The sequence below is a fragment of the Macrobrachium rosenbergii genome, chromosome 42, assembly GCF_040412425.1.
Source record: "Macrobrachium rosenbergii isolate ZJJX-2024 chromosome 42, ASM4041242v1, whole genome shotgun sequence".
Lineage (NCBI taxonomy): Eukaryota > Metazoa > Arthropoda > Malacostraca > Decapoda > Palaemonidae > Macrobrachium > Macrobrachium rosenbergii.
In genome coordinates, this window is record NC_089782.1 from 1,318,848 (window position 1) to 1,336,159 (window position 17,312).

General features: G+C 38.6%; 1 protein-coding gene across 3 annotated transcripts in view; it reads left to right on the forward strand.

The window, feature by feature from the left end:
• Positions 1 to 16,888, forward strand: part of LOC136827875 (uncharacterized) — a 75,033-nt gene extending 58,145 nt beyond the window's left edge. For all 3 annotated transcript variants that reach the window (XM_067085334.1, XM_067085333.1, XM_067085335.1), the window contains 6 exons: positions 6,798 to 6,960; positions 11,571 to 12,929; positions 14,348 to 14,587; positions 14,842 to 14,925; positions 16,194 to 16,353; positions 16,624 to 16,888. In XM_067085334.1, coding sequence (XP_066941435.1) covers positions 6,798 to 6,960; positions 11,571 to 12,929; positions 14,348 to 14,587; positions 14,842 to 14,925; positions 16,194 to 16,353; positions 16,624 to 16,768 — 2,151 coding nt within the window. In that variant the 3' untranslated portion in view covers positions 16,769 to 16,888. The remainder of the gene's footprint in view (positions 1 to 6,797; positions 6,961 to 11,570; positions 12,930 to 14,347; positions 14,588 to 14,841; positions 14,926 to 16,193; positions 16,354 to 16,623) is intronic.
• The last annotated feature ends 424 nt before the right edge of the window (positions 16,889 to 17,312 follow it).

Here is a 17,312-nt window from a genome sequence, read left to right on the forward strand (position 1 = left end):
GGTCCTCCAGCCCAGGGTCCCATTTTTGTGGCAGTTCCCCGAGGTAGGTGCCCCGCCAGCCAGGTCAAGGCATTTGATGATTCTGGTGCACAAATGTCCCTCATAAGGGAAGACAAGGTTCCCTGTGGAGCTATCATCAACGGATGTAAACTCGTCACGATTGAGGGTATCAATCACTTCAAAATGATACTTCCTACTGTCAAGTTGAAGATCGCGAGACCTCGTAGATATGAAATTGGCGACCTCACAGTCGCCAGATACATTCCTGGAGGTTATGACCTCCTCCTGGGGCAGGACTTCCAGTACCCATCTAGGTTACAGCAATCCAGGGGGCCAATCCCCCCAAATGATTCATTAGGCACGAGTAAGACTCAAACGCCTGCATTTGTTCCACTGCCAGTGTCACTTGGGTGCACTGAGTAGTGCCAAGCTCCATCTGTCCCGAATGACGAGCAAGTTCCAAATCAAATATTAGTGCCTGACCCCACCTTAGCACCAGCATCAGAGCACTCTTCTGGTCTCCATTCCAGAGATCCCAGTCCAGGTCCCCTCTCTTCTCCCGGCTTGCTCCGCTACCAATGCCGGTAAGGGAGACGGATCCTCCCAACCACAGCAGAAACTTACCCAAAGGTGCGGTCTCACAACCTGTGCCTAAGCTGGTCATTCTTACTTGCAAGCCTCTCACACCCCCCACGACCGCTTCCTCTCCATCTCAGTCTGCAGCAGACACAGCACTGAGTAAGGATTCTGCCACGTCTCAAGTGGCCGATGAACTCAAGGAACTGCGACGGATTGTGGTAGAGCTTGTAAAGAAGGTCCCTGCGCCAGCCGTCAAGGAAGCCAACACAGGTGGCACTCAAATACCCTCCCCGGGCTCAGTTCCACCGATTCCCCGGCCAAGATGAACCATCAAAGTAAGAGAGGTCTGTGGAGGAAATACCACAGGCCTGGATAATTCCAAGTAGCTTAAAACAAGCACCCGAGCTCTCCTGGCACCCATGCCAAAATGGCACAGTGTCACTCTTTTTCCCTATGAAGACTTTGGCACCTCTATCCAGAAGAGGATGTCAGGGTCCTTCACCTAGTTATTTTCCTCATAACTCTATCCCTTATACTTTTCCTTCAGCATTTCCCTTCCTGACTTTTGATTATTACTTACATTTATTTTATGCCTTACCAAGGCCTCCATTTTACTTTAATCACCTCTGCTAATGCAGAGTGCCATTGACAGATATGCCAACTGTATAGGTCCTATGACTGCCCTTTCATGCCTGCCACAGCATGATGCATTTAAAATACCATATGCCAGCGCCAATTAGTTATTATTATATGAGTGCCAACTTGCCACCGTGCCATTATTGTAGATGCTGGCAAATGACCCTCTAGGAGGATTCGCGCCCTCTGGCCACCTTTGCGGCCTCCTTGGGCTAAGAAATGACCTTAGCTGTTTTCCCATAGGCTAAGGAATGTAATTTCGGCATATTTAATCATCATCTTTTAGTAACAATCATTGATTACTCTGAATATGTCACCTATTCTCTTTGTGAATCTCTATACTAAATCTCAAGTCTCAGACTCACGACCTTGCGTTTATAGTGCCCTAATGGCACTGAGCTGTTGCTCAAGTATCGTGGGAACACCTAACTAAGCCCAAGTTTACCTTATTGTAATGCTTCTCCAAGGCAGACTAACTGCATGTGTGCAAAATTCGTAATTAATTATTTAGAGTGCATGAAGTATCTCTAGAATTAACCTAGTACTAATTCATTGTGAAAATATTCTGATTAACGCTGCCTTAACATAATAGGAATTTAATGAGAAAAAGATGTCATTTCTAGCAGCAAATATTTATTCTGTGTTAACGTAAATGTCACAGAGTTGTTTGCTTCTTGAAATTAATTGCTACACAGAAGTTTTAGTTAAATTATAAGGCACCATAGGGAAATGAGAGAGAAGTAAAGTAAAGTATTTAAGTGAGTTTGCTTGCTGGTAATCATTCTCACCCAATCTAGGGTGTGAATGCTAACTTGGTTGGGGAGGTGCAATGGATGTGACCTCTTTTCCTCATAACCTCACCTGTTTTTACATCTGTAACATAGTTGAGAAAGAAATAAAATTAATTCCAATCGATTTAATCACTAGGACTGTGGGTTTCCACTCGCCCCTTCATAAACTCTCTCCTTCATTCCCCAAAATGGTTAAGCATAACCCTTCTCTCTGTCCAGTTGACTGCCTAAGGCCTTTTCCAGAAACCTTCTCAGCTTCAAGCAAAGCAAGGGAGGAGCCAAAAAGAGAAAGTTGGCTCCCCACCTCATTCTGAATCCTCCATGAGGGTTAACTGATGCCATGTGGTCATTATAGAAAACATGATGAAGATAGACCTTTGTGACACCCAGCCAGATGCCACAGCGTAATCCCCGAAGGTTATTTATAAATGATGCAACAGGAATCGAGAGAGAGAACATGCTGAACACCACCCGAGGATGGATGTCCTTACCTCGCCTGTCTTTTTGAACCTTCCACGTGTTCGACCCCAGGGCTCAAACCAGTATACTTTGTAGTGGCATTATAATTCCCTCCTCCATCAGCAGCGCCCTATTGAACGAAGACACCATCATCTTGATGAAGGTAATGTGCTGGAATAAGGTTTTCTTAGTTAGTCATGATTCTGTTATTTCTCTGCCTGATTTTTCGTTTATTTTCCATTATGCGATCACCTTCAGTAATTTGTGTTGGAGCATTTAGTGTTAACATAATTATGCATTAGTGTTGAACTGAGTTATCTGGCACCATCTACGCATTCCTCAGTTTCCCTTTGAGCGTCTTATTATTATTGCAAGTAACTGTCTTGCATATTTTGTAGATAGGCCTCGACTGTGGAATCTCTCAGCTCGATCCATGTGCAGTCCCCCTTCTAACCAGCCCCCCGCGATGTTTCCTGTTATGAAGGCATCATCGGAATAGAATATTTATTCTGTGTAGGATTCATTATTTTAGCAGGCCTTTATTATTACCTGCCCAGTAATTCGTCATTCTTCTGATCTGTGTTTGTTATGTAAATATAATAGTAAAGACAACCCTTGGGTTTACATAATTTCCTCACATGAAGAAGGCCCTAAGCCATAAACTTCTTTTGTTTGCCTACGAATTGTCCTAATATTGAGTCAGATGTGTAATAAATAAAAGCAACTCCCTGCATTCATCCATTCCACACAGAATCAAGTAAGTATCCCTTGGACATTCATAGAAATATATATATATATATATATATATATATATATATATATATATATATATATATATATATATATATATATATATATATATATATATATATATATATATATATATATATATATATATATATATATATATATATATATATATATATATATATATATATATTTACGTTTTTCCGTGGTTTTAGTTTATATATATATATATTTACGTTTTTCTGGTTTTAGTTTGAAATATGCTCTGCAACGATTTACGAGGTAATTTAGCCTTGTGATTCTGACTTCGTGGGTACAGGAAAACGTAAAAAAAAAGAGGAAAACAAAGGAGAATTTCATACGAGCATAGGGCTCTTGTTACTGAGGGAAATATTACGTAAAACACGTGGGCAAATTTAAAGGAGTGTATTTACATAAATGATATCAGTACGGGAAAGAGGAACTCAAGTAGATTACTATCCTGAAGGAGATTCTATGGGATTGAATGAAACTGGGGATTCCAGACACGGTCCGAGAAGCTTCCATGAAATAGGATCCCTCTGAAATGAGAGATATGCACATTATACGCCAGTAATGAAAATAGACAAAAGAATAATGAATTCGAAGCTGCACTGAGGGTGCCAAAGGAGTAATAAAGAATTAATACTGCCGATGCAAGAGGTGCACGGGCATTAGACAAGGGTGATTTCTGGCTTTCTCTTTAAGCAAATTTTACGAGACAAAAGCGTGACTGAAATGGGGTTCTTCCAGGGCACTTTACCTTAGCAGTTTTTCCGAGGGCGCGTAGAAGGCGGTCCGTGGATGACTTGCGATTTCCGAGGGCGAGTTTCTTCCACGTGGTGAGATGCAAGGGCTTCCGTAAAGGGGCAAGGCGATGGGGACTCCTCGAAACTCCAAGCAATGGCGTGTGGGCTCGAGGCAGGCCAGCGGTGGAGAGAACACTTGGAATACGGTCGAAGGGCACGAGGAAAAGTATACTTTGGAAAGGGCCACGTGGTTAGGATGCAAGGGCATCGATGGGGCCAGGTGTTGAGGACGTCTTCACAAGTTCACTCCATATCTTCCAGCCCGCGTGTGTGTGTCGACCTCGTGGGTTTCCGCTTTTTATCCCCTCCTATGGGGCAGGGGGGCGTCCAGCACAGATGTTTTGACTCATTGCACCTGCTGCCCGCAGGGGAGGTTTTGGCCTGTAGGAGAAACACCCAAGCCAGATTACTTTTGCCTCGAAGGAAAGATCTTTATCAAAAATGGGAGCGCCTTTAATCTTTTAAACCCTTGTTTTTAAGTCGATAGACAGATGGTCTATTGATCGGCTGGCTGGCAGTAAATGAACAACCAACAACAACAAAGAAGGGGGGTGGGGAGGCAATTTGCTAGCGAATTCTTGCTAATCATAATAATATATATATATATATTATATCAGGTAATGGTGACGAAGTGAAGATCGGGCATTCATAGGTAATCCATTTATTATGCCGATGAGTTTCGTAATGACATTGTTACATTCCCAAGGCTAAAAGAAGAGAGAGAGAGAGAGAGAGAGAGAGAGAGAGAGAGAAAGAAAACATACCATTTTAAAATACATGGAATATAATATTTTTCTTTAAAGTCTTGACATATTATATACATGTGCATTAAAAAAGCAAAATAATTTAGGAAAAAGAATCTGGTAGATGGAGAGCTGAAGACTGAATGACCAGAAAAGGAGAGAGCAGTAACAAAGAAACCGGCTCAAGAGGAAGAGTGTGAGGTCAACTCGAGCACTAACTGCTTAATGAATAACGATTCTAAAATGAGCAGTTCTTGTAAACAACTTGTTTGGCCCAAAACAGAGAAGTCAGAGTATTTGATATTGGTTTTACATATTGTTGCATGATTTCTGATGTTGGAAAATTCAGGATTGAACAGTCTGCAACCAATGTGATGGCTAACACCTTTATGTCCGGCGCTTGGTCTTCAAGACCTAACTTTCGTAATCAACCAATCAACACCTTTATGTGAATCAGCTCTGATCCTCAGCAATTGTTTAGTTGATCCCACATATGTCCCCAAATAACATTTGAGGCAAATATATTTATACACAACTGGAGATTGCATTATTGGGGAGTCTATCTTCACAATTAAAAAGCGACCCTAGTGTAAAGGGGTTTTTCAGAACAAGAATGACCTGTAACATGTTAAAATGTTTTTCTATTGCAGACTTAATGTTTTTTCTAAAATTGTATGTTTTTTTCTTTTTTCTCTCTCTCTTTTAGCCTTAAGAAGGTAACAATGTCATTACGAAACGTGTCAGCGTAATAAATGGATTACTTATGAGTGACCGACCTTGACTTAGTCATCACCTGATGTGTTTTGTGGTCTGACCATCAACATCTCCTGCCTGCTATCATTCTGAGTTTGGGCTATGCATCAATAAACATGCGCTTAAACAGTTATCAATGCTTATCTCTCTCTCTCTCTCTCTCTCTCACACACACACACACACATTATGCTATATCTCTATCTATCTATGTATATATGTATATATATATGTGTATATGTATATATATATATATATATATATATATATATATATATATATATATACTTATATGAGATGGGATGGTTTTTTTTCCAGATTCTTTAATTTACAAAATACAGTTTACCAATTACTAGCTTTCAAAGACAAATGCAAGTGGAAGAAATGTATGTACAATATATATACAGCGAATATATATATATATACAGTATATATATATATATATATATATATATATATATATATATATATATATATATATATATATATGTATATATATGTAATTCTAATAGCCACAATGCCCTCTTAACTTCTCGAATTCTTCGCACTTTTTGGATATTCTTGTAACTACAAAGCCGTAAGATCCAAACGCAAGAAATTGAAGAGACTTTGATGCTGGTCGCGGGAATGAACCTGCGTCACCATAACCACAAAGGAGGTGACGTTGCCGACCTCCTCTGTGGTTATGGTGACGCGGGTTCGTTTCCCGCAACTGGGCATCAAAGTCTCACCACAAGGAGGTGACGTTGCCAACCTCCTCCTTGTGGTTATGGTGACGCGGGTTCGTTTCTCGCGACCGGGCATCAAAGTCTCTTCAATTTCTTGCGTTTGGATCTTGCGGCTTTGTAGTTACAAGAACATCCAAAAAAGCGCGAAGAATTCGAGAAGTTAAGAGGGCATTGTGGCTATTAGAATTACATATGTGTCTGGTAAAAGTGACCAGTAGATTCTACATATATATATACAGTATATATATATATATATATATATATATATATATATATATATATATATATATATATATATATATATATATATATATATGTATATATATATACATATATAGATAGAATGATATAGTATAATGTTTGTGTGTGTGTGTGTGAGAGAGAGAGAGAGAGAGAGAGAGAGAGAGAGAGAGAGAGAGAGATAAGCATTGATAACATTTAGCTGTTTAAGGGCATGTTTATTGATGCATAGCCCAAACTCAGAATGAGAGAAGGCACTCTTTTGACGTCCATTTCTGTCTGTGTCCATGTCAACAGACGGCAGTAACAAGCTACATCGTGCAGGAGACGCCCCTGGAGAAAAGGACCGTCCGGCTGAGTGTGCTGGAGGCAGCCATTTTCCTAGGAGCTGCGGGTGGCCTCTTGCTCATGACTTTGGCCACGACTTACATTACCACCAACTACGTCTACCTTTTCTTAGGTGAGTGTCCTTCCTGAACCACATGTTTATATTGTAACGCTAAACAGAATTTTGTTCCGGTCATTTTGTTCATATTTGGTCGCTTAATTTATCTACCATAATTTTATGCTGAATTTTGAAAGCTCTCGTGAGAGCCGTGTGCTTTGAAATATGTGCTAACTACTGTCAACCGACAGCGTAAATGCAATTGATGACCATGATTCATTTTTTTTTATGTAGTTTGGCTTGTTTTGCTTACTGGAAATCATTTTTCCCTCGTGGCAGAATGCAGGTTACTGGAAACAAGTCATTAACTTCAAGGAGGTAGGTGGGGATGGAGCTGGGGTGCTTCGTTTAAAGAGGTTAAGAAGGAAATATCTTGGTAAACTTGCTTACATTAAGGGTAGCCTACCCAGCACATCCACAGCCACATCAATATGTCTTTTTTTTTCATCAATAAACCGTTTCCTGTCACAAAGGGTGGCTTTAGATATAGAGTAAGACACCAGTCACTGCCATTTTAACCTTCTAAACTGCTGAATTGAAGAAAAAACACTGTAAAAGAAAATATAGAGTAAATAAAAAACCACAGGCCTGACAACTTCTTCAGAAGAAAAGCTTCTTCAGCGTTCTAACATCCAGAATATCCGTGTGATCAAGAACACGACATGACGAGGAAAACAAAGGAATAGCTTACTGTTCGTTTGCTGAAGATAAATGCGCACGCGCTGTATGCTCACATCATCCACTTGTATCATGCACACACGTGCCCTCATAGTATTCAGGCCAATCTGTTCATCTGTTTCTGTAGTTTCATCAAACTTTCTAAAGGTTACCACCTCGCCTTCCTCCTAGGCCTCAGAATTGGTTCTTTAGCTATCGCACCTCAAACACCCCGGTGAGGGCGGTTAGAAGAGTTTCGTTTGTGGCCTCTGGAGGTGGGGGAGAGATTGCCAACCCGAGCAGCATTTGGGCTCCAATGAAATATTGACTAAGAATTCGGCTTCCCACGCCAGTGAATGAATAAGGTTGCCACAACCGGGTAAATTCTTCTTTAAGTATATCGGCAAAATCATGAGAGTTTGACCTGCTAAATATTGCAGTTATATTTTTTTATTTCTTGCATTACTTTATGACATAGAAATCACTCCACTGAAACTTTTTTATAATCGTAACTGAACGAGATAAAAGTCCTTTTGATTCCTTCGGCATTATATCTGAAATGGCGTCGTCATTTTTCTTTCTACCGAGACTTGAGCATTTAGAGGTACCAGTGAGAAGCTGAGCAGCAGTTCCTAAGGACGTTCTCTGGGAATAGTTGCGAAACTACTTGTGGATGACTCTATCTCTTTAAATCACATGGGTAATTTCCAGCACAGAAACTGTTATCAAAGAGGCTATTATCATTATCTGTAAATGTGGAGATTTTAGACTGCAATGCTTATGTATCTTATAAAAAATATGTCATTGTGATCTGATTTGTTACTTATGGGGAAGTTTTGAAAATGAAAGGAACACCTTTGAAGTTTTCAAATGTGCGTGACACCTGGAGCCAGGCATAACCAGAATATCCGTGTGACCAAGAACACGACATGACGAGGAAAACAAAGGAATAGCTTAGGCTACTGTTCGTCTGCTGAAGATAAATGCGCACGCGCTGTATGTTCCAGGATTCACATACTTTGAATGGCATGCTTGCTTTTGCCCTGAAATTCTTACTAAAACAGTTGACTGACTATACATCCTTTGAAACCTTTAACATACCTGACGGCAATTTCTGAAGATTTTTGCATCTCATAATCAAAGGGCAATTAATCTTCATGTGCTAGATGGAAGGCTCGAGTTGACAGTTCGCCGTCTTATATACCATCTGAAGGAGGTAGTTAGTTCACTTCATTAAGGAAGTTTGAGTCAGAAGTAAAAACGTGGCATGATATCCAGAGAAACTACACATTCTGTGCCACTGGCCATTTTTACCAGCAGTAAGAAATACGCTTTTTTTTTTCTTTTCTTTTTAATGCTGCTCATTCAGGCAACAGATGTGAAGACAGACGTTCTGGAAACAGAAATGAGCTCAACTCCCACTTGCTTTCTGAATAACGAAGTACTGCTGAAAATGTAGTCATTAGAAATTAATAAAAAAAAATAGCCGAGGTCTCAGGTGCTGGCGTTTCCTGAGACAATATCAAGAAGGGAAACATATCTGAATACGAATTTAGCGATTCACGAGCCAACCAAGTTTTTGGATAACCCACAGCAAACTCAGTGTTCCAGCAAGTATGAACAAATGATGGGTAATAATGATGCTTGGGAACAGGAAATAGAATTAAATCGTTTGTAATGGTCGTGAATAACTGTAAAAATACGCCTTTCACTGCAAAAAATTGGGTATCATAATTTGTAGGTTCAATCGTCGGGAGATGTACAGTATACTAGCACTGGAATTGTTCCAAGGGTTGTGCTGACCACTCGTGCGAAAGGTGCAATCACTAGAGAAGTCTCATCGAAAGAAAATCAAGAAAATAGACTTCAGTCAGCAATGTCAAGTGATAGACTTTCTGCTCTTGGAGGTATTTCAGTTAAAAATACTGCAGTGTCTCTAGACGGTGATATTCTGGTAAGGAAATCTGCTTACAGAAGAGCTAAGAGAAACGTTTCATAAATACTTTGCGTGTTCAAGTCATTATGAAAAATGTTCTGACCATGAGTAATAATGTAGGCATAATTTTTCAGCTCTTGTTTGCACTGAGTGTTCTAATCTTTTACGTTCGGTTGCAAAGTTGACAATATTACGGTTTTGCTTCATCTCATCACTCAGTATTTCCACTTTTGCCAGTACCTGTGCTAGACGAGATAATCCATACATCAGTGATTAAATGTTTGTATAATGTTGAATATACTTACCGAATAACCTTAATAGTGATATTACTATTTTCTTTATATTTTAGATATAGTAAGTAAACTGCATTATTGAATTCATAAAATTGTGATCTTTTAACAAGACAAGACCTTTATGATGGTTGGAGATTTATCTGTGCTTGCAACCATTATTGCAATTTACTGACAGCCCCAGAGTCTGTTTGAGGCGGGGGTGTCACAAGGGCAGACCTGCTCAGAATTGTGCACTATTCTACTAATGCTATTTTCTTCATTGAACACCTCAACTCAAAATACACCATCTCGTAACCTCTCCAAACCTTCTCTAGCAGTCTCTTTTTCCCTTGTTTGGAATTCACTTTCAAAAACTTCATTTCACTTTCTGTTGTACAACTTCAGCAAAACTTCTGCTGCCCTTTTTGCCTCAACCACATGATTCACCTCGTATCTCATCCTGCCGTCGGGAGAGCGCTCGCTCCACAATACCTGTTTCGTGCATCCGGATCAGTGACCAGAGTTTCCACCAACACCATCACATTCCTCTTCCTGACTCCCTATTTCCAGGGGCCTCAGAGCTTTGCTCTTCTGTACATTCTTCCTCGTGTATTTACTAATGAGGTCAAAACCGTTCACCCTCTGTATCCTTTCTTCTAACTTTAACCCAAAAAGTGACACACACACACACACACACACACACACACACACACACATATATATATATATATATATATATATATATATATATATATATATATATATATATATGTATATATAAATACATAAATACGTATATATATACGTGTGTATATATATATATAGTGTGTGTGTATTTATTATATATATATATATATATATATATATATATATATATATATATATATATGTGTGTGTGTGTGTGTGTGTGTGTGTGTCACTTTTGGGTTAAAGTTAGCGAAGAAAGGATACAGAGGGTGAACGGTTTTGACCTCATTAGTAAATACACGAGGAAGAATGTACAGAAGAGCAAAGCTCTGAGGCCCCTGGAAATAGGAGTCAGGAAGAGGAATGTGATGGTGTTGGTGGAAACTCTGGTCACTGATCCGATGCACGAAACAGGTATTGTGGAGCGAGCGCTCCCGACGGCAGGATGAGATACGAGGTGAATCATGTGGTTGAGGCAAAAGGGCAGCAGAAGTTTTGCTGAAGTTGTACAACAGAAAGTGAAATGAAGTTTTTGAAAGTGAATTCCAAACAAGGGAAAAAGAGACTGCTAGAGAAGGTTTGGAGAGGTTACGAGATGGTGTATTTTGAGCTGAGGTGCTTCAATGAAGAATAATATATATATATATATATATATATATATATATATATATATATATATATATATATATATATATATATATATATATATATATATATATCTATATATCTATTATATATATATATATATATATATATATATATATATATATATATACATATATATATACACATATATATACACACATACATATATATATATATATATATATATATATATATATATATATTATATAATATATACATATATATATATATATATATATATATATATATATATATATATATATATATATATATATATATATATATAATATATATATATTCATGCGTGTGCAGTGTGTGGGCACAAGTATTGCCAAGATTTTGTCAAGTGTTTACTTAGCAATAGATTCTTAATTTATTTTTCTCTCCTGGTGAAGTTTTACTGACAAATTTTACTCTTGCAAGAGCAGGTCTGCAGTCAGGGTTCATCCTTACCCTGCTTTACATCTTGTGCTTCTTGCGTGACGACGTGCAAATGGACTATCCTCATTTACGGTACAGCTATGATGATCTGGATGGTCCTCCTGTTCTGTCGTCCCAGCCCAGCCAGAGATGTTATGGATCTCTGGAATCGACGTTGTCACCCTCCCGCCACAGATCGTTTGCATCCTGTGTTATTTCCTCAGTGGCTGAAAGAGATAGTGAAAGCAGTCCTGATGGCAATGGATCCCAAAGGCTTCCCGAGGTAAAGGCAGAAAAATATAGCCCCGCCGATAACATTGTCTCTAGAGTAACCATATCCCAGAGTGTGGGACACATTGAAAACATGGGAAAAATGGCTTTACCCGATGGGGAAGGAGAGTTTCCGTCGTCAGTTGGCATCCCGACTCGCCCTCTCCCTGCTCTTGCAGTGCCTTTTGAGGCAAAGAAGACTATAAGCGTTAGCAGCATATATGGAACGCCACCAGATATAAGAGTGACAGAAGCAGCTTCTCCAGATGAGGAAAACGCTATTCATCCCCCATCTGCAGGTTCGATGAATACTATCAGTCTGTACGGGACGCCTCCGCAAGTAACGGCCACCACTGATAGCCTTGATGACAGCGAACGCAACCATGATACTGATACCAGAGTGTCTCAAGGAGATGCAGTTAGGAATGAAACCATTTCAGGTTCTTCTTTAAAACTTCTCCCAGGAAAAGATGAAGAAATTATACAGGAAATAACCAACATTAAAATAAGTCAAACACGTATCGAGGGGGAGGTATCTCTGGATGAAAATGGTGAAGTAAAAAATTTTGCAGGATCATATAAAGTGACACCTAGTCTCACAGTTTCGAAGGTCAAATTTGTGAGTCATGTGAGAACAAGGAACAAGGGAATTTCAACAGCAGACCTCTTTGACAGAGGGAGAAGAGAGATTTGTTTGTCTAAGGCTGCCAGCGACAGCGCTCTGGACAATGCAGACAGCATAACGTTGCTTGCTTCATCTAAAGCGAAGTTTGTGGAAGGCCATCCGAAACGTTCTAGATCAAGGCTCATCAGCGTAAGTACTCCCGAATCACTTAATTATTTCACGTTCTCTGATTGCGGTTATAGGAATTCCAGAGAAAGTTTTGATAATCAGCGTGACCTGTGCGAGAAGATTGTTGAAGATCGGCCGGGCCATGATGAGGTAGACGGCTACTCCAGAGACACTTGGTGCGGGGCCATATTCCGAGGAGTAAGCGATTCCATAGCGACCACCTTTAGAAGCCGTGCTGGAGGATTGAGGGCCATGGTGGTCGCCGATGTCGTCGCCAACTTTTTGGTTTCGTTCGTCGTTGTAGGTGAGCGAACTGTGATGGTTGTCTGTTACTCCTGATGAGAAGATACGAGATATTTCAGGAAAAGTGATAGCATTATCACTTTTCTCTCAGTCAGTCTTGTATAAAAATTGCATTTTAATTGCTGTACTAAAATGCAAGAACTGTCATCACATGTAGATCACATATGTGCTTAATATATTAAATGTATGCGATATAATGACATAGTGGAATAAATCTAAATATTTTCCATGTAATGCACAATTTACTTCCTGGTGAAGAACTGGGAGCGTTCTACAATGAGAGGTACCGTTTCTTCGAAGGAAAGCTTCCTTCGCAGTGGAACGAATTCACGCTTCTATACAAAAGGACTGTCACGTGTCAGTGAAAGCTATGACAAAGAGTGTGTAGCGCTGTAGAATATTCTTTTGCGAATTTCAGAATGTAGAAATCTCACCGGTTGATATAGGAAAAGACAGCAAGGAAATTTGAAGCCAGGTCAGAAAGTAATGTCAGTGATAAGAGACGATATATCGAAAACTTTCAGTCCTCACAAAATGTTGTTAATAGAGTATTAAAATTCTTTTAAAGGAAACTCATTTTAGAATATTAAAATGCGTATACAAGTAGGCTAATCTAAAGACGGAGAATTGGAACAGGACCTTACCAAAAGAGAAAAGTGTTGTGATAATGAGCGCCAAAAGAGAATTACTGGCACCCTCATTTTTCTGTCAGTTTGCAAGGGGGCGGTGCTGTTACAAGCGGTTAGACTAGGTGAGAGAAAACTGCCATCATGACTGCCACACAAAACATCAACATTATGACATTATTCGTTAGTAAATTTAAATATTGTCTACTCAAGTGGAGAGAACAGGAAGAAATGCTATAACAGCAGTAACAGTAGAACAGCAACTTCACCAATTTGAAGAAATAACAACTGTAACAGCTATATATTAATATACAAACAAATAATTAAGGAATATAAAAAACAAAAATATAGACAAAGGAAATGGGAAATTTTCATGCTTCAAGACACGTTTGCTACTGAGGTCTCGCAGTTTGCTCTGGATATATATATATATATATATATATATATATATATATATATATATATATATATATATATATATATATATATATATATATATATATATATCTTATAACAGAGAGCCATAGGATTGATTCATCGTTATCGCTCCGTAAGTCCACTTCCTACGTACAAACATGAGCGCACATGTCTATGTATTATAGTTCTTTATATATTATATATATATATATATATATATATATATATATATATATATATATATATATATATATATATATATATATATATATATATTATATATATACATATGTGTGTGTGTGTGTGTACGAACACAAAATCAGTCAACAGATAGATATATGGATATATGACAACAAACCGCTCAATTTCATTCCAGGTGAAACCGATAACACTTTCTTGTACCTAAACTACAAGTTTGGTTGGGATTTCGCGGAGTATTCTGTCTATTACGGAATCAAATGTGCTGTTGACGGTTGTTCTTTGTTGGTTCTGCTTCCTCTGCTACGTCGATTCGTGGGTGTCAAGGATGCCGCGGTGGGCGTCTTGGGAGGACTCAGTCGCTGCGCCTTCTTCTTCATGCTGGCACTCGTCCAGTACTCCTCGCAGGTCTATGCTGGTAGGACTCTGCGGCCCAGTCTGTGCTTGTATGTGTGCGTGTTTATGTATTTGTGTGAGCGGGTGTGTAAGTATGCATGAGAGAGAGAGAGAGGGGGTGGCAATTTCTTGAGAGTAAAATGCATACATACAGAAATCAATTTTGAACTGTACTGAATTGTTGTAGCATAGCTGAGATTACTTGACCGGAATGCCTTATTTGCATATTATATTTTCTGTACCATTAACCAAATTCTGTTTTGTGTGTTCCCACAGTTCCCTTCATCGGTGTTTTCGGTCAGTATTTGTTTGTTGCAGAAAGGTCTATCATGTCCACGTTGGTGGAGGAAGATGAACACGGTTAGTAATTCGCCTTCATAAATACATATACTAGAGTAGTTTTCCTATAGATGGAAAGTCATAATTAATAACAGTAACAATTCAAACATTGATTGATAGGTATTTCCGGTTAAAATATTTTTGTTAGATTACACAAGCTTGGCTGGTGAAATGGAGGAGGATAGTGTTCGTAGATTCTGTTCCGGCAGATTTCAGTCCCTGGAACACTACGAAGTAAGGATAGCAGTGAAGTCACTCTTCAGTTAAAAAGCACCGTCATATCTGTCTATTCCGTACTTATTTGTTTGCCTGTCATTGCCCACTTTTCATTCCTTACCTAATATATGATGTGGCTGCTTTTCTATCGTTCTGGGTTACCTCGAAGCTGAAAATGTCGTGAATGCCTGAGTCATTTGTTCGTTTAAAGTATTAACACTGTCAAAGCTTTTATACAAAATGTCCCAAAGACATTTCCACGAACAATACACGATGAATTGCTAATTTGTATCCTCGTTTAAAGTATTAAAACTCTAAAATCTTACATATTATCTCAGAGCATTTCTCTCCAACAATACATTATGAATTCCTAAGCTGAATTTTGGTTTAAAGTAGCAATATTAAAATCATGTGTACAAAGTATCTCTGAGACTTTTTCTCCAACATTACATCATAAATTGCTAAGTTGTATCCTTGTTTACAGTATTAACACTCTCAAAGCATTTATACAAGATGTCTCAGAGACATTTCTGTCCCACAATACATTATGAATTGCTAATATATATATATATATATATATATATATATATATATATATATATATATATATATATATATATATATATATATATATATAAATTCATTCATATAGAAATTCATTCATAGGAATAGCAATGTGGTATAAAATACGTACAGCGTATTGTGTTACATGATCGCGCAAACTACATACGATGAAACAAAAGATGACAAAAGAGATTTGGCTTTACAAACCAGACTAAAACAGAATTAAAATGGGTAGGCTATATAACCATTCTAATAGATAAAAATGTCATTACTTTTGGGTTGGGATTTCAAGTCAAGAAGAGGAGATCTCGGGTAATGGATAAAGCCGTGAGGGCAACGGACATCCAGCGGGGCTACCGCTACTTCTGTATTTAGTTTCGGTTTTAGATCTTGGAGCATCTTGTGCAGAATTGGGTCAAGAGTTTATTGACTTGGCCTGAAATTGATGTCAGTAGGAACACAGCTAGATTAGAGAAAAGAAGAAGTAACTATACTGTACTCTTCCATAGGCCGAGTCTTTACTGTACTGTCATCGGTGGACCAGCTGGCGCTGCTGCTGGGTGCTTTAACTTTCGACAATCTTTTCTCAGTATTCATCAAAAGGTCAATGCCAGGCGTGACGCTTCTCATCGCGGGCTTCGTCGTTTTAATACCAACTGTTATATTCGGGTATGTACTTTCTTTACACTTTGATGGTACTTATAATAAACTTAACCGGTGGATATTTGCCCAAGTCACATACTGGGTGGGGAAAATACGGTATATACGACTAAGACGTGTTTACCAGTTTGAAGTTCCGGTTATTTCGTCACAAAGACAACTGTTTTGTATCCTTATCTGTATATTATTTGATGACTACTATGGATAATCCATCTAAAGACCTTTTCTGTGTTCATCCATGTTGGAAATTTACGCGATATAACTGTTCTCTTGTTCCAGAGCGCTGTACTTCTCAATAAACGCCCGTCACAAAAGGGCAGAAGAAGAAGAAGGTGATAACGACTCGAGAGAAAGTGATTCTTTGGTGGCAGATAACCGGAGTTATAATATAAGTACAAGTTCTTACAGCGAGCACTATGATTAAACATTAGAAATACAAGGGGTATGTAAACCGAAAACGAGTCAATTCTTCCTCTTCTTACTCTTCTTCTGTAATGTTAGAGGTTGTTGAGGTGGAATAAACGTACTTAATGGAAAACATCAACTGGAAACTTCATCTCAAGTCCTGTTTTTCCTTGAGCCTTTTTATGTGGCCATTACCCCTAGCTGAAAGAGTTTTAAGCGGATATACATCTAATTAAGAGGAGCCTCGTCAGTGTTATGGACTCTAAAGAAAAGCTGTTCAACATCAAAGAAGAAGAAGAGGCGTGGTGGGAAATACATCTGTCCACTTCTGTTCCTGTAGGTTTTCCCAGATGTGGAATGCTGCAATAACGATCTCATCTGGGTTGATACATTCAGGAAACAGAGTGACGCCCTTCAGAATCTCATTCAGTAATCTATTAATAAATTGCTTTTGGGTGTAAACCTTAAGAACTTTGGAGAAAGTGGAAAAAAATTCAGTGGTTTGGACATGATTAATCTTAATGACTGAAATACCTTTTATCACTAAGCTTATATAAGTGAAT